This window comes from Solanum tuberosum, unplaced genomic scaffold (genome assembly GCF_000226075.1).
Source record: "Solanum tuberosum cultivar DM 1-3 516 R44 unplaced genomic scaffold, SolTub_3.0 scf00177, whole genome shotgun sequence".
NCBI classification, from domain to species: Eukaryota; Viridiplantae; Streptophyta; class Magnoliopsida; order Solanales; family Solanaceae; genus Solanum; species Solanum tuberosum.
In genome coordinates this window covers 896,333-915,174 of record NW_006239101.1, presented here as the reverse complement: position 1 = coordinate 915,174, position 18,842 = coordinate 896,333, and the positions used below count along the sequence as shown (strand labels likewise).

General features: G+C 31.7%; 2 protein-coding genes across 3 annotated transcripts; one reads left to right on the top strand and one right to left on the bottom strand.

The window, feature by feature from the left end:
• Positions 1-1,759: 1,759 nt before the first annotated feature.
• On the top strand, positions 1,760-7,377 carry LOC102583984 (ras-related protein RABC2a-like). Of its 2 annotated transcripts, none has more exons than XM_006354329.2 (6): positions 1,760-2,201; positions 3,825-3,893; positions 4,830-4,895; positions 6,017-6,138; positions 6,766-6,894; positions 6,987-7,078. In XM_006354329.2, exons 1-6 carry the CDS (start codon positions 2,051-2,053, stop codon positions 6,990-6,992), a joined length of 543 nt encoding a protein of 180 aa, XP_006354391.1. In that variant the 5' UTR covers positions 1,760-2,050; the 3' UTR covers positions 6,993-7,078. The 2 variants fall into 2 exon arrangements, with proteins under 2 accessions (XP_006354391.1, XP_006354390.1); XM_006354328.2 differs by having other exon boundaries at positions 1,761-2,201; positions 7,031-7,377.
• A 333-nt stretch (positions 7,378-7,710) lies between these two features.
• On the bottom strand, positions 7,711-11,730 carry LOC102583644 (ankyrin repeat domain-containing protein 1-like). The gene is made up of 6 exons (XM_006354327.2): positions 11,519-11,730; positions 8,863-8,954; positions 8,654-8,732; positions 8,292-8,386; positions 8,057-8,152; positions 7,711-7,970 (listed from the first exon to the last, which is right to left on the bottom strand). Exons 1-6 carry the CDS (start codon positions 11,691-11,693, stop codon positions 7,875-7,877), a joined length of 633 nt encoding a protein of 210 aa, XP_006354389.1. The 5' UTR covers positions 11,694-11,730; the 3' UTR covers positions 7,711-7,874.
• Between the last annotated feature and the right edge of the window lie 7,112 nt (positions 11,731-18,842).

Genomic DNA, 18,842 nt, shown 5'->3' with positions numbered 1-18,842 from the left:
CAAAGTGAGATATCTCACACCAAATAGAGTAGTCTAGAAACATACTTTATTTAATTCTATAATGGAATAAATTCTAAAAGAGTTAATTCCAAAATGTGTGCTTTGCAATACTAAAAGTAGATAGCTTTCATTTTGCTCCACTAATCTCATCTTTTTTCTCCAAAAAATTAACTTAACTAATCGCTCACCCAATCGCTTACACCACAACAACATATTTAGTGAAATCTCAGTAAATGAGGAGTGGAAAGGGTAAAGTATATGCAGACCTTACCACTCTCTTATAGAGATAGAACTACTCTCTCTGTCCCTAATTACTTGTCTATTTTTCCTTTTTTAGTTATCCCTAATTACTTGTCCATTTTGACAAATCAAGAAAGAACAAAATATTTTTACCTATTATACCCTCAATCAATTACTTTGAAAAAAGTAGAACTTCTTGAAAATCTTAAGTTTTTAATTAATGCACTTCATAATTAATAGGGGTAAAATGGTAAACTCACTATGTCAATAATTGCTTTCTTAATAGGTGTGTCAATTTAAAAGTGGTCAAGTAATTAGGGACAGAGGAAGTATTTTCAAAAAATCCTCGACTCAAGTGTGTATATATATATATTTACCAACTAGGAAAAGTAAATAATAAATTCAATAGGTTATTTGCGTAAAGATTTCAAAAAAGAATCCTAAACAACAAACCAAAAAGTACTAGTGCACTAGAAAGATCCCTCATAAGTCATAATCAAACAATTTTGGGCCCAAACCCGATAACCCGTACCAACAAATGGCCCACTTAGATGTTGACCCACCACCAAAAGTTATAACTCAAAGCCTGGAGCCCAAATTATATAACTCTTTACCCCTCATTTTTATCTTAATTACCTTACATGCCACTAATTTTCAGGTGGCGGTTGGATTCCTAGAGTAACGGAAAATATTTACTGTACTATATTTACGCAAATATTAATTATAGTAAATTAACTTTATTTGAATACATGCAAAAATAGAAAATAGTATTTTTACCTAATATATAAATTGAACGTAAATTAAAATTTTGAGGAAACTAAAATAGAAATGTTCTCATTGCTCACTTATAAAAAGTTTTATCTTATATATAAAAATGATTGTATCACAGATATCACGTCTCTCGTCAGAATCTTAAATTATCAAAAATTTGATGCTAAGAGCTATAGGATTTCGAAAAGAGGTAGGGTTTGATTTTATTTTTTTTATTGTCTTAGAGTTCACGCGGTAGCTAGGGGATAATGAAGGGAGAAAAAACTCAATTTTCATCTCTAGCTAATCAACGAAATGATCCAATTCTCGTAAATTATTTTTTTCATCAATTTTTATGGTACGCAAATTCAATTTTTCGATAATCACATGATCTTTTGTGTGGTTCGATTAACAAGTTATTTTGTTGTCATTTTATTATTGTTTTTTTCTATGTGTTGTGTTCGACTCTCATTTCATATTATTTTGTTGTAATTACTGCTTTAATTTCTGTATTCTCATTTTCAAATTGTTTGAAAATACTTATTTAAAAGTTAATGTACACTCTACCTTTCTCCGACCCTATTTATGAGATTACACTAATATATATATATTATTATTATTATTTATTTATTTATATTGTTTCAAAAAAAAATCATACTCCTTTATTTGGAAATAATTTAATTAATTTCAGACTTTTCATTATTAATTTTAAATATTTATTTGATTCTAATTTTGTAGCAGCTGAGAAGTCACTTGTTAACAAAGAAAAAGAAAGGAATAACTGCAAAACGTTTTCCCTCCCACTCTTTCTCTCTCTACAAAACCTATACATACAATAAATCCATTTTCTCTCTCTACATATACATATAGAGAGAGAAAGTAGTGAATCATGCCAAAAGCTTTCTGAATACTTTTACTTGGCCCTCTGTATTTCTCTCTGTCGCCATTGTGTCACTGTTGCATAGTTTCTAGAGAGAGAAAGTGCAGAGTTTTTGTGTTGAATTGGAAGGAGGAATTTTTTTTAGAGAGAGAGTTGAGTTGAGGAAGGAGGAGTTCGCCGATGGGTCCATCAACGGCGACGACGGGGCAGAGCAACAGCAGTTACGATCTGTCATTTAAGATCTTGTTGATCGGAGATTCTGGAGTTGGAAAGAGTAGCTTGCTTGTTAGCTTCATTTCTAATGCCGTTGACGATCTGGCCCCTACCATTGGTACTCTCTTTGCTCCTTTTAGCTCAACTTGTGTGTGCGTGAATGCAAACATATGTTGTGAAGAAAAAAAATGTGTATTCTGTATTTTCCTTTTTTTTGTAGTTTTTGCTTGATGATCATTTGATTTGGAATTTGGAGTTTATGAGTTAGGAATTCTGTATCTGGAAATCCAATGAATGAATGAACTAGTATACAACATGCCGGAGTATTTTATGATTTGTAGTTCAATTTCTTTTTGTTTGATTCTCAGATTAATCACTACTAACTGCTGTGATTCAAATCAGCAGCTGTGCTGTTCTTTGTTAATGATTGTTTTTTATTCTCAGATTGATCATCAATGTTTACTGCGTGAAGTGAAATCTGAAAAATGTTTATAATTTGGAACCCAGAGGAATTCAGGAGTTTATTTTTTATGATTTAAGTTATAATTATTCAGTTGCGATTAGAGGTTTGCGTATTGTTGAGAGGATTTTGTTGGATTCTAGCAGTTCTATTGAATGTATACTAAGAACTAGAAAATGATCATTATCTAGATCCTAGCTCTGGCTCCGGCTCCAAACTTGTCTTATACATATTATTTACCAAAACTAGTAAAAAAATTGTTTCATTTTTAGTAAGAAATAGAACAAGGTATTTATGTATCCTGAATTCCTGATAATAAGTTTATCTGAATAAGAAATAGAACAAGGTATTTATATATCTGAAATGCAATATTGTCTGAATAATAATGGACTTTGTTTTTATTAGGGTGCTATGAGACAATAGAAATGAGAGAAAACAAAAAGAAGAAGACAGATTGTTAGGACTGTTTTCACCAATTGCTAGGCTGTCCTTTAACATATAAGTAATTATTTTTTAACCCTGTTTTTTGACACATTGTGTCGGGTGTTGAGTTGAGCTGATTCCCCTTATTAATGATCAATTAAGTTTTATATCAAAGGACTAATGTTTCTGCTATAAATAAATATACTGATACCTTTCTGCTATATCTTAGGATTGCCTAAACTAATATGATAGTGTTTGTTTTAAAAATATCACATCTTAAGTTGTTTATGGATAGTAACATAGAGCTGAATGTGATGGTAGAAGGTATCTAGTGGATCAGTCTACATGCATGCAAGCAGTGGCGGAGCCAGAATTATCAGTAAGGGGGTTCAAAAACTGAAGAAATAGACACACGAAGAAGTCGAATGGGTTCAACATCTACTATATATACCTAAAAAATTATTTTAACCATGTAAAAATCATATAATTTTCCGCCGAAGGGGGTTCGGATGAACCCCTTAATGATAATGTGGCTCCGCCACTGAATGCAAGTTGGCTTGACCATCACCGTGATAAAAGAACCTAGACTAGAATGCCTTCGTGTCTGCATGTTGCTTTAGGTGAATGCTCCGACTGGCAAAAGAATGTAGGATAGAAAGAACAAGAGGAAAAGAGCAAGCAAGAAATGTAGCTTAAGAGTTTCAGTTTTTTTTCCTTTCCTTCATCTGTCTTTCTCTCGTCCTGATAGATCTAGTGATTCATTTAAACATCTTTTGAAGTTGTCAACTAAATGCAATGATGGTTAACCTCTCAATACAATTTTCTACTGACTTTACTATTCCTTTGTCTGATGATTAGGCGTCGATTTTAAGATCAAGACGCTCACTGTTAGTGGGAAAAAAATGAAGCTTACCATTTGGGACACAGGTAAGAACCAAAACAGTGCCTAGACTCTAGAATTTATTTTACTGTATTATATGGTGCCAAAAGTCTACCTGTATTCATGAGATCTGTACTAAAACTTTAGAACTCCAAAATTTAGGAACATTCAATACAATCTCTTTATGCAATGGTGTGGATTATGTGCTTAAACACAATTTAATCTATTGAAACCTCTAATTTACCTGATAACAAAAATACTACTTGATCTACATGATTGTTGGTCACTTGGTTGGTTTAACTAAAGATATGTCAATTTGATTTTCAACTGCATTTTAAGATGCATGACTTGTAAGGGAGAATGGTTATGTGGTAACTCAACCCCCAAAAGGAAAAAATTAGCTCATGATGTAAAGAATGTCCAAGATCATTTAAGGAGACAATAACCCATTCCCTGGCCCAATATTTGATGCCAATACCTTCCCCACACGCCAAAATATCTAGAGTGTGTATAACAGAACACTGGAAAACACAACTAGGTAGATGGCTATTAGACCATGTTAAGAAAAATATACCATGTACTGTACTAAATCTGAATGCTCTTTCAATAGATGAGGCTTCTCTACGACCACATTAGGAGACTAACCCATTCCCTCATTGTAGCATAAGACCAGGTTACATAGACTTTCTCTATGCAACAAGGTTAATATGTTAATATTGCATAACATTGAATCACTACCCGGAGAAGTGTCTAAGGCTCATGAGTTCTGGAATTCGACATTACGGTGTAACTACTGAAATCAGTTTTACAGATCAAAAGAGGAAAAAACCCCTACTGAAATCAATTTTTTCATAGGTATAACTTTTACTGTTGTTCCAATTAACCAGTTTGTTTCAGTATCTTTGCCGAAGAAACTTCATAAAGTATCTGGTTTTACTTAGATCCAATGGAAGATTGTAACTGTACATATCATGTTTCTACAGCTGGACAGGAGAGATTCAGGACACTGACAAGCTCCTACTATAGAGGTGCTCAGGGGATCATTCTTGGTAAGTAATCAGTGAATTTATACATTTTCATATCTTGCAAGAGGATATATCCATTGTTGATAATGCATATATGGGTTAGCTAGAGTTAGACTTTTGACTTTTGTTATTACATCATTCATCTTCACTGCTGTTTAACGCCATTCTGCCCTTTTCCACCATGATTGAACTATGCAAAATTAAGTGGTCATTTGGCCATGAATATTTTAACTTTATTCTGGAAATTATGTTTGGCCATAATTTGAAATCAAGTTGAATTCCGTAATTTGAAGAACACCTAAAGTTGTTTTCTTTTTTATGAAGAACACCAAAAGATGTTTTCACTCTCAAATCACTCACAAAAATTCAAACACAACTCCAATTTCCAAATACCATTTTCCATTACTCAATCGTCTGCAATTTTATTTTTGATCCAGCAGTTGTTCATATTTGTTTATTGTATGTCCAAAAGTAGAACGACTTTTCTTGATTATACTGGTGAACGTTCGCTCTATTGGTTTTTAGAGCTTCTTCTCTTAGGTAATGTCAATCTAACTGCCATCTGTTCTATTAAATGACAATTCTATGGTCTGAAACTTAGGCTCCCCTTCTTTGAATAATCTGATTAAACCTCGAATAAATCTGGTTCCAGTGATAAGTTTTCATGATAATCTTCTGTAGTCTTTTCGGTTTGCTGGAGTTTTATCTGCCAAGAATAGTAATCAGACATCCCAATCTATTTTCATAACAACACTATAGAACTTCTCTGTGATGAAATTCTTGCTAATTATTGCCTCAGTCCTTTCTTACTGGCTCCCTACAGAGTAATGAACTGCAAATATTAAATAGCATCTGGGTTGATAGGGGGATCATATATCTCTGCTTTGACAGCTCTTCAATCTCCATTAGTCGAACAAGGTTTGTGGGATGACTGATAGAAATTGTTCAAATTCAGAAAGGTGTCCATGTAGTTTTCAGATACATGACAAGAAAAGTAATTTTCCTATTTTTTAATAAGAAGCATTTATCTGTGCTTTCTTTGTTGACACATTTCTTCATTCCTCTTAGATGCTTTGTGTTCTCTAAATTCTTGAATGCATCTCTATCTATTATGTTTACTTTGCTTATTTAAATTTTGTTTACAGTCTATGATGTAACAAGAAGAGAGACCTTCACAAACCTGTCTGATGTGTGGGCAAAAGAGGTGGAGCTGTATAGTAATAATCAGGATTGTGTAAAGATGCTGGTTGGAAATAAAGTTGACAGAGTATGTTTTTTTTTTTTGTAAAAATGAACATGCTTGCATCTCTCTCTTTTTCCAACTTTTCTCGATAATGGTGTTGGAGTCTATTCATTTTGCTTCTCGAATATGCTAGGAGACATTATTTCATGGAGAAAATAAGTGAATTAAGAGCTGATATCACCTCTTCAAATGTGATATACTTAATCTTCTTGTGGAATCTGGGTGGTTTTAATAGGAAGTCATGATAACAGTGATTAGTGAATTGTCGATCTGCTTTCTTCCACAAATAGTTGTATTGCAGTTACAACATTTGATATGTTGAAGCAAATGTTAACATAATGAAGCTATATGCAACTTAAATGTGAAAGTGTTCAGACCTCAAAAAAGAAAGAAAAACAGAGAGTTAAATAACTGTTGGAGAATATATGCCTCAGGGAATGTACTATCCATCTTATTTTATTGTTCTATTGCAGAATGAATTACAACAGAGTTAGAGGATGAGTTTGGTTACATCTTAATGCTTTTCTGTGGGAGTATCTTTTATCGTTTTATGTTTATTGATCTTTAGCATTAAATTAACGTTGCAGTCGATTGTTGGTGCTTGAATAAATTCTGCATGAAGTTGTTCTTACTTGACTATTGGTTTATCAGGAATCCGAGAGAGCTGTGACCAGGGAAGAAGGCATTGCCTTAGCAAAGGAACTTGGAGGTCTATTTCTTGAATGTAGTGCTAAAACTCGAGAAAATGTGCAAAGCTGCTTTGAAGAGCTTGCCTTAAAGGTAGATGATAACTTCTCTGTTGGTATCCTTTACCTTCAAGCTTTGAGAAACGTTGCAGTCCAGCTTCATTTGGTCAAATTATATCTTTTCAGGATTAATGTTTCCATCGATTTTCTAACTAGACTACCATATTCAGATAATGGAGGTGCCTAGTCTCCTTGAAGAAGGATCCACTGTAGGGAAGAGAAATATCTTGAAACAGAAACAAGAACAGCAAACACAACAGGGCGGTGGTGCTTGCTGCTCATGAAACTCCTAGGACTTCAAAATGATAAAAGTGTGCACTCAAATATGTATATGCTGTTTTCTTTTCTTCTTACTGTTTTTATCTTGCTGCTTTGAAAGTGGTTAGAAGTCTCTCATGTAAAGTTATTGGTCATTGACCAATGTTCTTGTTAATATTTGCCAGATTGCTCTCAAATTGGGTGTTTTTTCATAATTTTAATGTGCTTTTCATCCGTAATTGCCTTTAAGAATCAGCTACATATTATTCCACTATATGTTTTTACTGGTTCATTATTACTATATCCCTTTTTACTTGTCAATCAAGGGATGATTTATCACTTTAGTTCTTAAGTTATCCTTATTATTAACCACGGTCATTTTCCAATGCATTTATCAAAGCATTGAATTTATTATATTCAAAGGAATTATTGTTATATTTATTGCTACTTAAATGTTGTGCCAACTGCCAAGTCAATACTGGTAACTGGTAAGTGAAGATACCCCAAATTCCGACTTCAAAATTCTTCCTTTAAAATGAGGGAGCATAACAAAATAACAAATGAAGTCTCCCTATTCTATAATTCTAGTTGATGAATCATTAACAGTCACTACAAAAAAGATGAGTATTTCTCATACTGCAATCTCACTATAAAGAGTATTGCAACATTCAGCATAATCTCCGAGTTTCTGATAAACACTAGTACCTACAGAACAAGGGGAAACATATCGACAATAGCCAGGCGTACCAATTTTCTTTATGTAGACCTATAGGGACGGCCAATTTCAGCACTTATGGCTTCGTCTAAGATTATGCAAGCTTCACTTTCAGGCTCAACAAGCTCAGATGGGGTCTGCGATAATCACAAGTCAAACGTGCCATATCGAATTAGTCAGACATAAAAAAAAAAAGTCTAATTCGAGTATTTGCTGCACTTACCCTTCCTAATAAATTGTTCCTACAAGCAGAAGCCCCTGAAGCTATCAATAATCTGATAACATCTAAATGTTCACCTCTGGCGGCATGATGGAGAGGCTACAAAAATTACAACAAATACAATCACTCAATCAGTATAAGATGCTGTAGCTGTTTCATTTACTAATTTTCAATATTTAAATTGCCAACATAACATTGAAACTTTGCATAACATTAACTATTAGTAGAGATGCCTCACCGCATCACCTTCTTCATCAAAGGTGTCCAGCATCCTTTTCACGCATTCAGGGTCAGCTGCATTGTTGATTAGCAGACGGGCTATTTCTGTGTATCCTGTTAAAATAATCAGCATTCAGAAAGTAAGAAATGTGCGCATATGATTCCTTCTTTACTGGAACCTGCATTATCCCCTTGGCCCTCGGTTCCTTCAAAGGCTCAGAGTTAAATGTAGTTAGTTCACTTGATGCCTGATAAATGCGGTTAAAGCCTAAGCACTGACTGTAAATTTCAAGCGTCCCATCTCTTTACAGTAAAAAATAATTAATATGCTTCAAAAGATGCAACAACAAAGGTCTTGGAACTTGAAACTATACAGTATACCTCCAGCACAAGCATCATGCAATGGAATTGCTCCATCTTCATCCTTAGCCTCAACAGAAGCTCCCCTCTCTAACAGTAGCTGAGTCAAATACAATATTATATTAGTATATTAAAAAACATGATAATGAAATCAACACCAACAGATCCATCGTAATGTAATGTCTGCTGTAGGGACTGTTTCCGAATTGAGAATAGTTGAGTGGACCAACCTCCACACATGCCAGATGGCCATACAGACAAGTAATATGAAGAGCAGTGTCCCCATCTTCTAGAGGTTCATCAATGCTTCCATTAAAATTATCTGCAGCAGTCAATCAAGTAGCTTCATGAGTATGACAGATTCTTTGATAACAAGGTATATAGGAAAACTTATATTTGATAGGTAAAAATATATAGAACAACTTATTTACTTCTCCCAGAAACATGGGTGACAACAAATTGACCATAAGAATGCAGCACCATGATCAAATTGCAGCTCAGAAAATGTCATTTTAGATCAGCAGAAAATGAAAATGAATTGTTATTGGGTTGAGCAGGAGATGAAATAAAAATGTTGTTCCAACCTTTCACGCCTAAAAGTAGTCACAAGATGCAACAAGTGCATCACAATTCAAAAGTGTGATTTACCAAGTTCCAGGTACAAGCCACTTCGACGGCTGCTAATACCAGCTTGAGTGATCTAAACCACAAGAAAATGAGAGAAATAGATGATAGCTTGAGATAATTCTTGGCCCAGTGGAGGATGCTGATGGATCATCATAATGGTGGGAGGCAGTGTCACTCCTCTCCTACGAGGATGGGTTTTTGGTCAAGAATGAACTCAAAAAGTACAAGAGTGGTAAGACCGAGTGAATTGTATTGCCCTCCTTACCTCCCTACTTTCTTGTGAACCTGTAGACTATGCTGTATTCAAGCTTAATTAAACCAATATTCCTCACATCACCCTTGGAATCACAACAGAGTAGGGTACTGTATCCCACGGAGCTGAATGAATTTGACAAGAAGGTGAATCTCCATTTCCCAATCTCTTGCATTCTAAAAACATGCATTGGCTTTCTCTGGACCAATAGGAGAATGCAACTCTAAGCTCCATGTCATAATGGTAAGATATCAAATCCTGCGAGGACTTTAAGGGGATTCTGCATGTCTCCTTATAAATGCCAAGAACAATCTCACACAAACGTGCTCTATCATTACCCCTCTATCTACATGTGTGTGTGGTTGTGTTGTTCCATTGTGTAAGGCATAGCAACAATCACCAGTATGAGCCAACTTTCTCGTCAACTCAATGTTTGTTTTTTTTTTTTTTGAAAGAGAATTCATACATTCTACTTACTTGGGAGCAAGAACCACCACTTTTACTTAAAACCGGCCCCCAAATTATAGAAAGCTTACTTATTTGAACATTAAACTAACAAATCCATGTCTTTCTTGTTCCACTTGCTAAGACCAAATTATCACACGTCCATTTCATTGTTACAACTTTCTTTTTTATGTTAAAATCAGAAGCTATAAGCAAATTCATATAGATCTTCGGGTAGCACTACTAAATCTTCAGCTATTGAATCATTATCCCCTGCCCCCAAAAAGCTCTATATTCTTCAGTAAAATCAAATGCATCAGTTCATCCTTAGGATGTATGCCCTTTACAACAGAAACTTGAACAACATGTCAAAACTAGCAAAGACCATACAGATGAATAAGATCAATAGAAAAAATAACATTAATAATTCAACAGACATTAAAGCTTAATATGTTAGTATGCTTGCATCTTACATTAGGTTCAGTGTTAATAAGAGTGTTTTTAGTTTGATTTGAGGTTAGTATACAACAATAACCACGCCTCAGTCCAAAATAAGTTAGGTTCAGTTATATGAATCCTTACTGACCATATTTCTCCTTTTATACATCTGAGACCAACATTATCCAAAATAAAAATAAAATAGAAATTACTAGAAGCTCCCTATATTTTCTATGGCATAAAAATCTCAAGTAGGGGCAAAAGATTCCTAGAAAGTATAGGACTTACCGTAAACGTACTAACATGAGAAAAAACCTATTCCCAATTAATTGGCATCACCTATATACATCTTTTCCCCCCATTGAGCTATATGTTTTGCTAAGTATGCATGGATTCGAAGAGATTGTAATTTTTTTGAGACAGATTAAGTTTACCTCGTCCCATTTTAATACTTCACTCACCATAGTTCCACACCAACAGAAACAGGATGTGATTGAGTTATTGTTTGCTGAGTCTACATGGATTCCAGAAGTTATAAGTTTCTCTAGATAATTTACTTGATGCAATTTTAGTCTACCTTGTCTCTTTTTATCACTTCCACTCACCATATTTCTACACCTACATAAGCACTTCACTCACCATGACTTCACACCTATAGAAAACACTTTACTCACCACAGCTTCACACCTATACACAGCGGCGGAGCCGCCTTATTCTTCCGGAAAAATTTACATTGTTTAACTAGGTTAAAATTTTAGTTTTAGGTCTATATATGTTGACTCCCTTTTTTGTTCGTGTCTCTACTTTTTCATATTTTGACACTCATTAATTTTTAGCTCCGCCACTGCATATAAAAACACTTCACTCACCATGACTTCACACCTACATAGACACTTCATTCACCATAGTTATACACCTACATTGAATACCAGTGCATCTGAAGTTCGAATCGGAATAGTACAGGTCCGATTCGAGCTAATCCAGATATAAATGAGGTTCATGTTAACACTAGAACTCGTAACTTAACATAGTAGCAATTATTGTGGTTATAATCGTTCTATAGTACTCAAACAGAGTTAAAAATAAACATTTACGAACAAAAAAAATTGTTATGCAGAACGAACCTAGGGCTTGGCGAAGGGCGTCAACGTCGCCGGACTCGGCGGCGTTGAAAATGTCACGGAGGTGAAGAGGTATGTGAGAATCTGGCTCTTCCTCGAACTCCAATTCCTCCTCGAATAAACCGCCTTCGTCATCTTCTTCACCCATCATGCCGTTACGTCCCCTTTGTACCGCCATTTCTGTAACTTCGATTTTTTCTGGGAAAAAAAATAGGCAAAGAAGGCTTAATAAAGGCATCCTCCGTAAACAAATAAACCCGCTTTTTAATTTGATCTCAATTGATATTATTTATGAGTAGATATTTAAATTTGTATAAAATTAAATAATTAAACACACACATTTTATGTGGTGTAATACAAATCAATTGTTACATAGGATAAATTTATCTCACGTGAATTGTCATTTATTATGTTTAAGTGTATATATAAGCACATTCAGAGTTAAAAATAGATATAAGATGAGGTCAAGTTATGTTTAACTGTATATTTATGCACACTCAAAAGTAAAAAGGTAAATGTCATATGAGACCAAGTACAAAAAACACGTTTATGTAGTATTTATATATAAAAATGACATAATACATAAAAGACGCCCAAACTTGACCTTAACTTCGTATGTAAACGCTCAAACTTTGAGTATGTACCTCTAGACACTTCAACTTGTGTCAATTGCGTTAGTTTATATATCATATGAATTTCATATGTTTGAGACATATCTAGATGAGTTAGAGTGTTTTATTGTCGGTTGAATTCAAGTTAAAAATTTTATATGTGGATCTTCAAATATGGAGTGTTTACTTACGGCCAAATTTAAATATTTGTTATGTATTATATTATGCCTATAAAACTGTACGTGCTAGCTAAATTAGTCATCGATTTTTTAAAAATAATCAACATTAGAAAGTTCTTTATTAGAAAAGTAGTCCGTTTTTATACATTTTTTAAAAAGTAATCACTTTTAAATTTTAATGCCAAACCATGCAATATAATGGATTTTGAACTTTTAAGAAGTGAAAAATTCTAATACCGTCATATTTATAAGTTTCTTGACCTTATATAGATTTTGATCTAAAAAAGGTGAAGCTCCCTTAAAGAAAACAATTTTGTCGATTTCTTTTTAAATTTTTAAAATTTAAATTCAAAATATTTGATTAAAAATGTTCTTCGAATTTCTTTAATCTCAAATAAAAGTGTTTAATTGCTCGTTGAGAACTTACGGGCCTAGAACTACCCAATTGTTTTCCAAAAGAAGTTTGGACTGTTTTCCTTACCAAACAAGCCCAAAGCAATATAAAAAACAAATGGAATTATTACTTGGACATTTTTTATTTTTTTTCAAATAATAGGGCAGATCGAATTGACATGTAAGTATAAGTCCTACATAGAACGATAGAATTGAGATTTTCGGAAATGACATGCCGAATTTCCAAATAATGACATTTGGTCATAGTCTTATAGTCAAAAGTTTCACCCCAAATTAAAAACGAGTTTTTTAAGTTTGAATAACTGGTTCGTAATGAACAAAAAACTTCAATATTTATTTTTCAAGTGAAATGCATGTTTATATACAATTTCAGATTATAAATATTATTTCTCAATTTAACTTGAAAATTACTATACTTTCTTTTTAAAAAGGAAATATCTCTCAATTCATATTTTTTTAGTTCTCCCTTTTATTATTGTACTAAATTCATGTGTCCCTTTTAATTCCACAAAACAAACTCATTCATTTAAAGAAAATGCTCCACTAGACAAATAGTGCCAATTATAAAGGTTTTATATTTAAGTGAACTTGTTGCATTTATTATAAACTATATAAAAGGACTCATTTTTTTCACATGAAACTGAGTGTTATTTCTGACATTCTTTTAGGAAAGTTTCTTACTTCTACATGCAAGACTCAAGTGGGACTATATATGAAAAGAGTTCTATAACAAGCAACTTGTTCAGCTAATAGGGGGAGGGAGTATATATGTAACTTGTCCAACCATTAGCACAAGTAGGTAGGCGTAGAGGTGGCAAAATTAGCTCATAAAAATATAATTTATTTAAGTTTGAGCTAGTTATTGACCATTTGACATGTCCATTGATTGGCTCAGTCCACTAAAAATTGAGTTGATATCATGTATAGTCCAAATTAATCCATAATAAATCTTATCAAAAAATTATTTTTCTTCGATATATTTTATAATATATATAGCTCTAACAAAGGGGGGAAAATAAATAGTTTTTAGCACTTAAAGTTTAGTAAGAATTGAGTGGGTGGAGGTGGGTGAGTTATGATCAACTTGTTTTAACTTAACTCAACTCAAGTAACTTTTGAATTGAGTAACTCAATAACTTGTTTTTTTAGTAATTCAATCAATTTTAATCTGTTCAAATTCAACCCAATCGATTTATTTGACACCATTATAAGATCACTTTTACCCTTTTTACTACCTACAAATTCATGCACACCTAATTAATTAGACCAATTATAAATTTCTAGCTGCCCAAAAGAAAAATAAATTAAACATATATTTCATGTAGCAGCAAGAAGCATGTGCATCATTTGATGATTTGTTAAGTTGGCCTCTTTTGCATCTCCAACCCAGTTCTCTATTTCACTCTTCAAATATAGAGTTTTCTATTTTTTCAGACGACCAACTCCAACCCAATTCTCTATTTTACTCTCTAAAAATGAATCTTCTCCTATCTCCTCAATGTTATATTATTATTTATATTTCATTCTTATTTTCTTATTTCATAATATAAATCTCCTCTCTTTTTCTTTTTTTTTAATAAATAATCACTTTTATATAATTTTCATGTGATATAAAATTTTATTTTTTCAAAATCTATTTTTAATATAAAATTATATTTTATTCTAAATTTCCAAATAACATAAACTGGAAGCAGATATTATATAATATACAAATTAATGAACAATTCAAATAAAAGTGAAATCATTAATGAAATATAATTATATAAACATTATATAAATACCCAACTTTCAAGATTATTACGGTGCTCACATAAATGCTCTATCAACACATTATGGAGTTCAAAATGAGCATTTTTGTCCTTATTTTTTTTATGTCTAGCTAAAAATTGTTCAAATCGAAGATTTTCATCTACCACCATTTTTATCGTTGCAATTGGAGACTCTACGAATCTTGAATTGGTGCATTAAGATTACGTCCATCCTCGATTATCATGTTGTGCAATATAATACATGTAGTCATTATATCATGTAGTACTTCATTTCTCCAAAAACGTGGTTGTCCTACAATAATTGCAAACGTGATTGCAAACCTCCGAATGTACGTTCAACATCTTTTCGGCTTGATCCTTGTTTGATCGCGTAATATTTCTTCTTTGAGAACGTGGATTACGAATAGTTTGAACAATTGTAGACCATTTAAAATTGTGCATTCTTTATAGTAAAAATTAATAATAAAATCAAATTATATTAAATTGACAAAAAAATTTAAAAATTGAAATATTATTAATTCGGAATGAAAGTAGTATATATTAAATAATATATATTTTTAAAACTATTATATTACATTTAAAAGATGAATATTAGATATTTAATTAATGGAATTATATGTAAAATAATATGTTAATTAGAAAGTAATAGAAATAATAATAAAATAATGAAAAAGTGAAATAGAGAGTGTGAATAGTAGTTCTCCAAATTTGGAGAACTACTATTCAACTCTCTATATATGGAGAATAAAGAGTGAAATAGAAGATGGTTCGAGAGCTCATTCTCTATTTTATTCTCCAAATATAGAGAATGGAGAGTAAAATAGAGTGGTTGAAGATTGTCTTATATAACCCAACAATAAAAGAGACATACATTTAATGAAGACAAAAAGGCACAAGTAGACACATTCAATGAAGAGTGGCATTTATGGGCTAAAATTACTTAAACATACTTTTAATATGATTTGTTGAATATTGTTAACTGTTCTTACAAGTATAATGAAATTAATATTTTTAAAAAGGAAAAATCTTTTTTGCCAGAAAATTTGGCCAGAATGGTAAAATAATATATTTCACTTATGTTATTTTATTTTTTTAAACATTTTTACCCTTTTAATTTTAATACCTTAAATTAAAAAAAATGGAAAAAAGATCAATTTATTTTAAAATAAAAAGGATATTATAGACTTTTTAAATTTCTGGCCAAATTCTGGCCAAATTCTCTGGCCATTTAGCATTACCCTACATTTTATGAACGAATAGTACTTAATTAATACTAATAAAGATAAAATAGATATAAATTAGTAAATTATCTCATAATTTTTTTAGCTAATTACATTATTTTCCTACTTTTTTTCAAATTACAAAAGTTCCTTAAAATTTATGGATTTCGGATGCATTGCTGGACTTCCTGATACATCATTGGACTTCCGGATACATCACTGGACATCCGGATACATAGGTGAGGGATGTATCCGAGAGGGGAGGGATGTATCAGAGAGTGGATGCGACATCCGGTTACATCAACAAACATCCGCATACATAGGTGAGAGATGTATCAGAGAAGGGAGGATGTAGGGGGATAGAAATGTATCAGCAGGAGAGTGATGTATCCGAAAGAAAAATTTTGAATTTTTTTTAAATAATAGGAAATTTTAGAGATTACGATAAAACAAGATGTGTATTTAGGTAATTTTCCTTTAACTAAATAGACAAGTAAAAGTATTTTTTTTTAAATATATTGAATAAATAAAAAAATAATGGAATATATTAACTTAAATCCATAAATAAAACATTTTATATGTAAGAAAGTGAGCTCCAATGTAGCAGGAAATCATGGAGGAATTAGCAGAAAACATGTGCCATGCATCGTAAATCGTGCCCATATTTTTCTCCCTTTAATATGAATTTTTTTTTTGTGTCTCACGCAATTTAAATTAGTTTTCAACAGCTAAGTTCCAGTTCTACATTTATCTGAATAAATAATAGTGTCACGTTCATGTAAATTTAAAAAAAATATCATATGCTTCAAAGAGTACCGTGATGTAAACAACCTAATTATTCTAATATAAATATTAATAACTAATTTTACAGCTCAAATTCATAAACTTATAAATTATACGAAAATAACTTTACAATGCATAGCAAAATAATGCTATTAGCCCTCACGAGAAGCAACTATATAGTATAAAAAAGGAATATATAATACAACATATGAATTCTTTGAATTGCTTGCAATATACAGTTTCCTCTATGCACCGCCTACAAAAAGATGCCTTACTCATAATACAAACAAATATTACTAGACCTTAGTGGTATCAAAGGTGATATATACTATATGATATTTAATAATAACAATTTGGTATGATATTATAAGAAAAAATATTGAGATAAATAATGTTATTATAAAGAAATTTGATTATATATTTATAGTTAATATCGAACTAGCAAAGAATAATAGTAAACTATTAATAACTTGTAATATTCCTAATTTTGAAGTGCTTAATTACCTTCATGAGTATGATCATATCTATAGTACTTTCTCCGTTCTTACTATAATTAAAAATAATTTTATTTTATAATTTACCATTTTCGTATCATTAATGAAATAATTTACAATCACATAAATATATAATATAATTGTTTTAGATCACATTTTAAAAATCTTCATTTTTTTTAAATATCATGTCAAATCAAAATATATCATATAAAATAAAACGGAAGAAGAACCTTTTTTTTTTCCTTTTTCTGTTAAATAAAAAGCAATTGTCAATAAATTGCGCAATAAGGAATTTTAGAGTGATACGTACAAGATAGGGTGACATCCAATAAAGAAAATGAATGATCCAGCTATATAATACTAGTAACTAATATACCTAGTGACCACTTGCAACTTAAATTTTGTTCTGTCATATGTCATTGAAAAAGACACACACAATATATATATTAGGATCCTTCGGGGTGGCCCAATGGTTTGAACTTAAAATTTTCATATTCGAAACTCCTTGCCAGCGAACGCAAGGGGGTCGCCTTCTGGGTCGAGCTGGTCGAACCAGACTTGCCTAATGTGGTTACCTCTTTTATGGCGAAGGTTTTACCCTATGCGCATTCAACCTAGTGTGAGTTACCTCTTCTGTGTAGATAGCGACTTGCGGATTTCCCTTATCATAAAAAAAGTTATGGATTCTAAAAAAAGTTATGGATTCTAAACTTGTCATCGAATTCATAACTCGTGTTAGTTATTGAGTTCACACAATTAAGTATTTAATTTAAATATAATATTAAGTAAGTATTTTCATATACTTGAATAGCCGTTTCGAATTCAAACCCTTTAAGATGAAGTTGCAATTTGGTAAGGAGTTTTACACCTTATAAGGAGGCTTTTCAACACGAATTTAAATTAATTGTATTTCAAAATAAATATTTAATATCGAATAAAAACATAATAAAGGAAAAGTTTTTTTGGTTAGCTACAACTTTCTTGTGAAGACAACAAGAGAATAACCTAATCCACCTCACTTTTGGTTGTGAGCAACTCATGGTTCCTTTCTATTCTCAACACCTTTCTTTACTCATAATCCTCCTTTTCCAACTCCCATAAAATATATATTGTAGTAAGAATTTACTCTAACCGTCTAATAATAATTGTCCGACAATACTTGTTTAGTTTAGAAAATCAAGGGATAATTTACCTTTTGTGTCTATTTTACCCTTTCTATTAAACACGATTTATCATCCAACATATTTCTCAAAGCATTAAATTTAATAAATTCAAAAGGATAAAGTAGTAATATTACCCCAATTTTTTTTTATTGTTTCTTAAGGAGTGTATCAAATTAATAGTAGACAACGTATTGTTGGACAAATGGAGTAACTACTATACATCGATAGTATAATAATGGAAGGTAAGTGTTTATTAACTAATGCTCATCGATAGTGTAATAATGGAAGGTTAGTGTTTATTATAAGTAGGACAAGTTACTTGATCAATAAAGTAATTGGAAATCCGTTACAACAAATTAAAAAAAAAATCATATCGAAAATTCAATTAATTTGTCGTTTGATCAAGTCAATATAACTTACTTATGTACATAAAATGTTTTTTTTTTCTTCCACTAAATTCTCCACTAATTAAGATTAATACCTTTCATGTACTTTTTTGGGGGGTGGGGTCTACTTTTTCTTAAAATTACACATGAGAAAAGTAAAGAATATGGAAGAAAGCCAGATCAGATGGATAAAAGAAATTACTTTTCTTTAAACAAAAGGCCAAACACATGGGAGTAAATTAAACCCCATACTCAAAGAATTCAAAACAAGAAAATTAAATAATCATAAAAGAATTATGTTTATTAAT

Bases quoted from the DNA above. Each gene is read 5' to 3' on its own strand.
- LOC102583984 (XM_006354328.2), top strand. From the start codon at position 2,051: ATGGGTCCATCAACGGCGACGACGGGGCAGAGCAACAGCAGTTACGAT. The intron at 2,202-3,824 runs GTACTCTCTTTG...TCTGATGATTAG, and splicing joins CGATCTGGCCCCTACCATTG to GCGTCGATTTTAAGATCAAG. The intron at 3,894-4,829 runs GTAAGAACCAAA...ATGTTTCTACAG, and splicing joins GCTTACCATTTGGGACACAG to CTGGACAGGAGAGATTCAGG.
- LOC102583644 (XM_006354327.2), bottom strand. From the start codon at position 11,693: ATGGCGGTACAAAGGGGACGTAACGGCATGATGGGTGAAGAAGATGAC. The intron at 8,733-8,862 runs GTTGGTCCACTC...TATTTGACTCAG, and splicing joins GCCATCTGGCATGTGTGGAG to CTACTGTTAGAGAGGGGAGC. The intron at 7,971-8,056 runs GTAAGTGCAGCA...TGATTATCGCAG, and splicing joins GGAACAATTTATTAGGAAGG to ACCCCATCTGAGCTTGTTGA.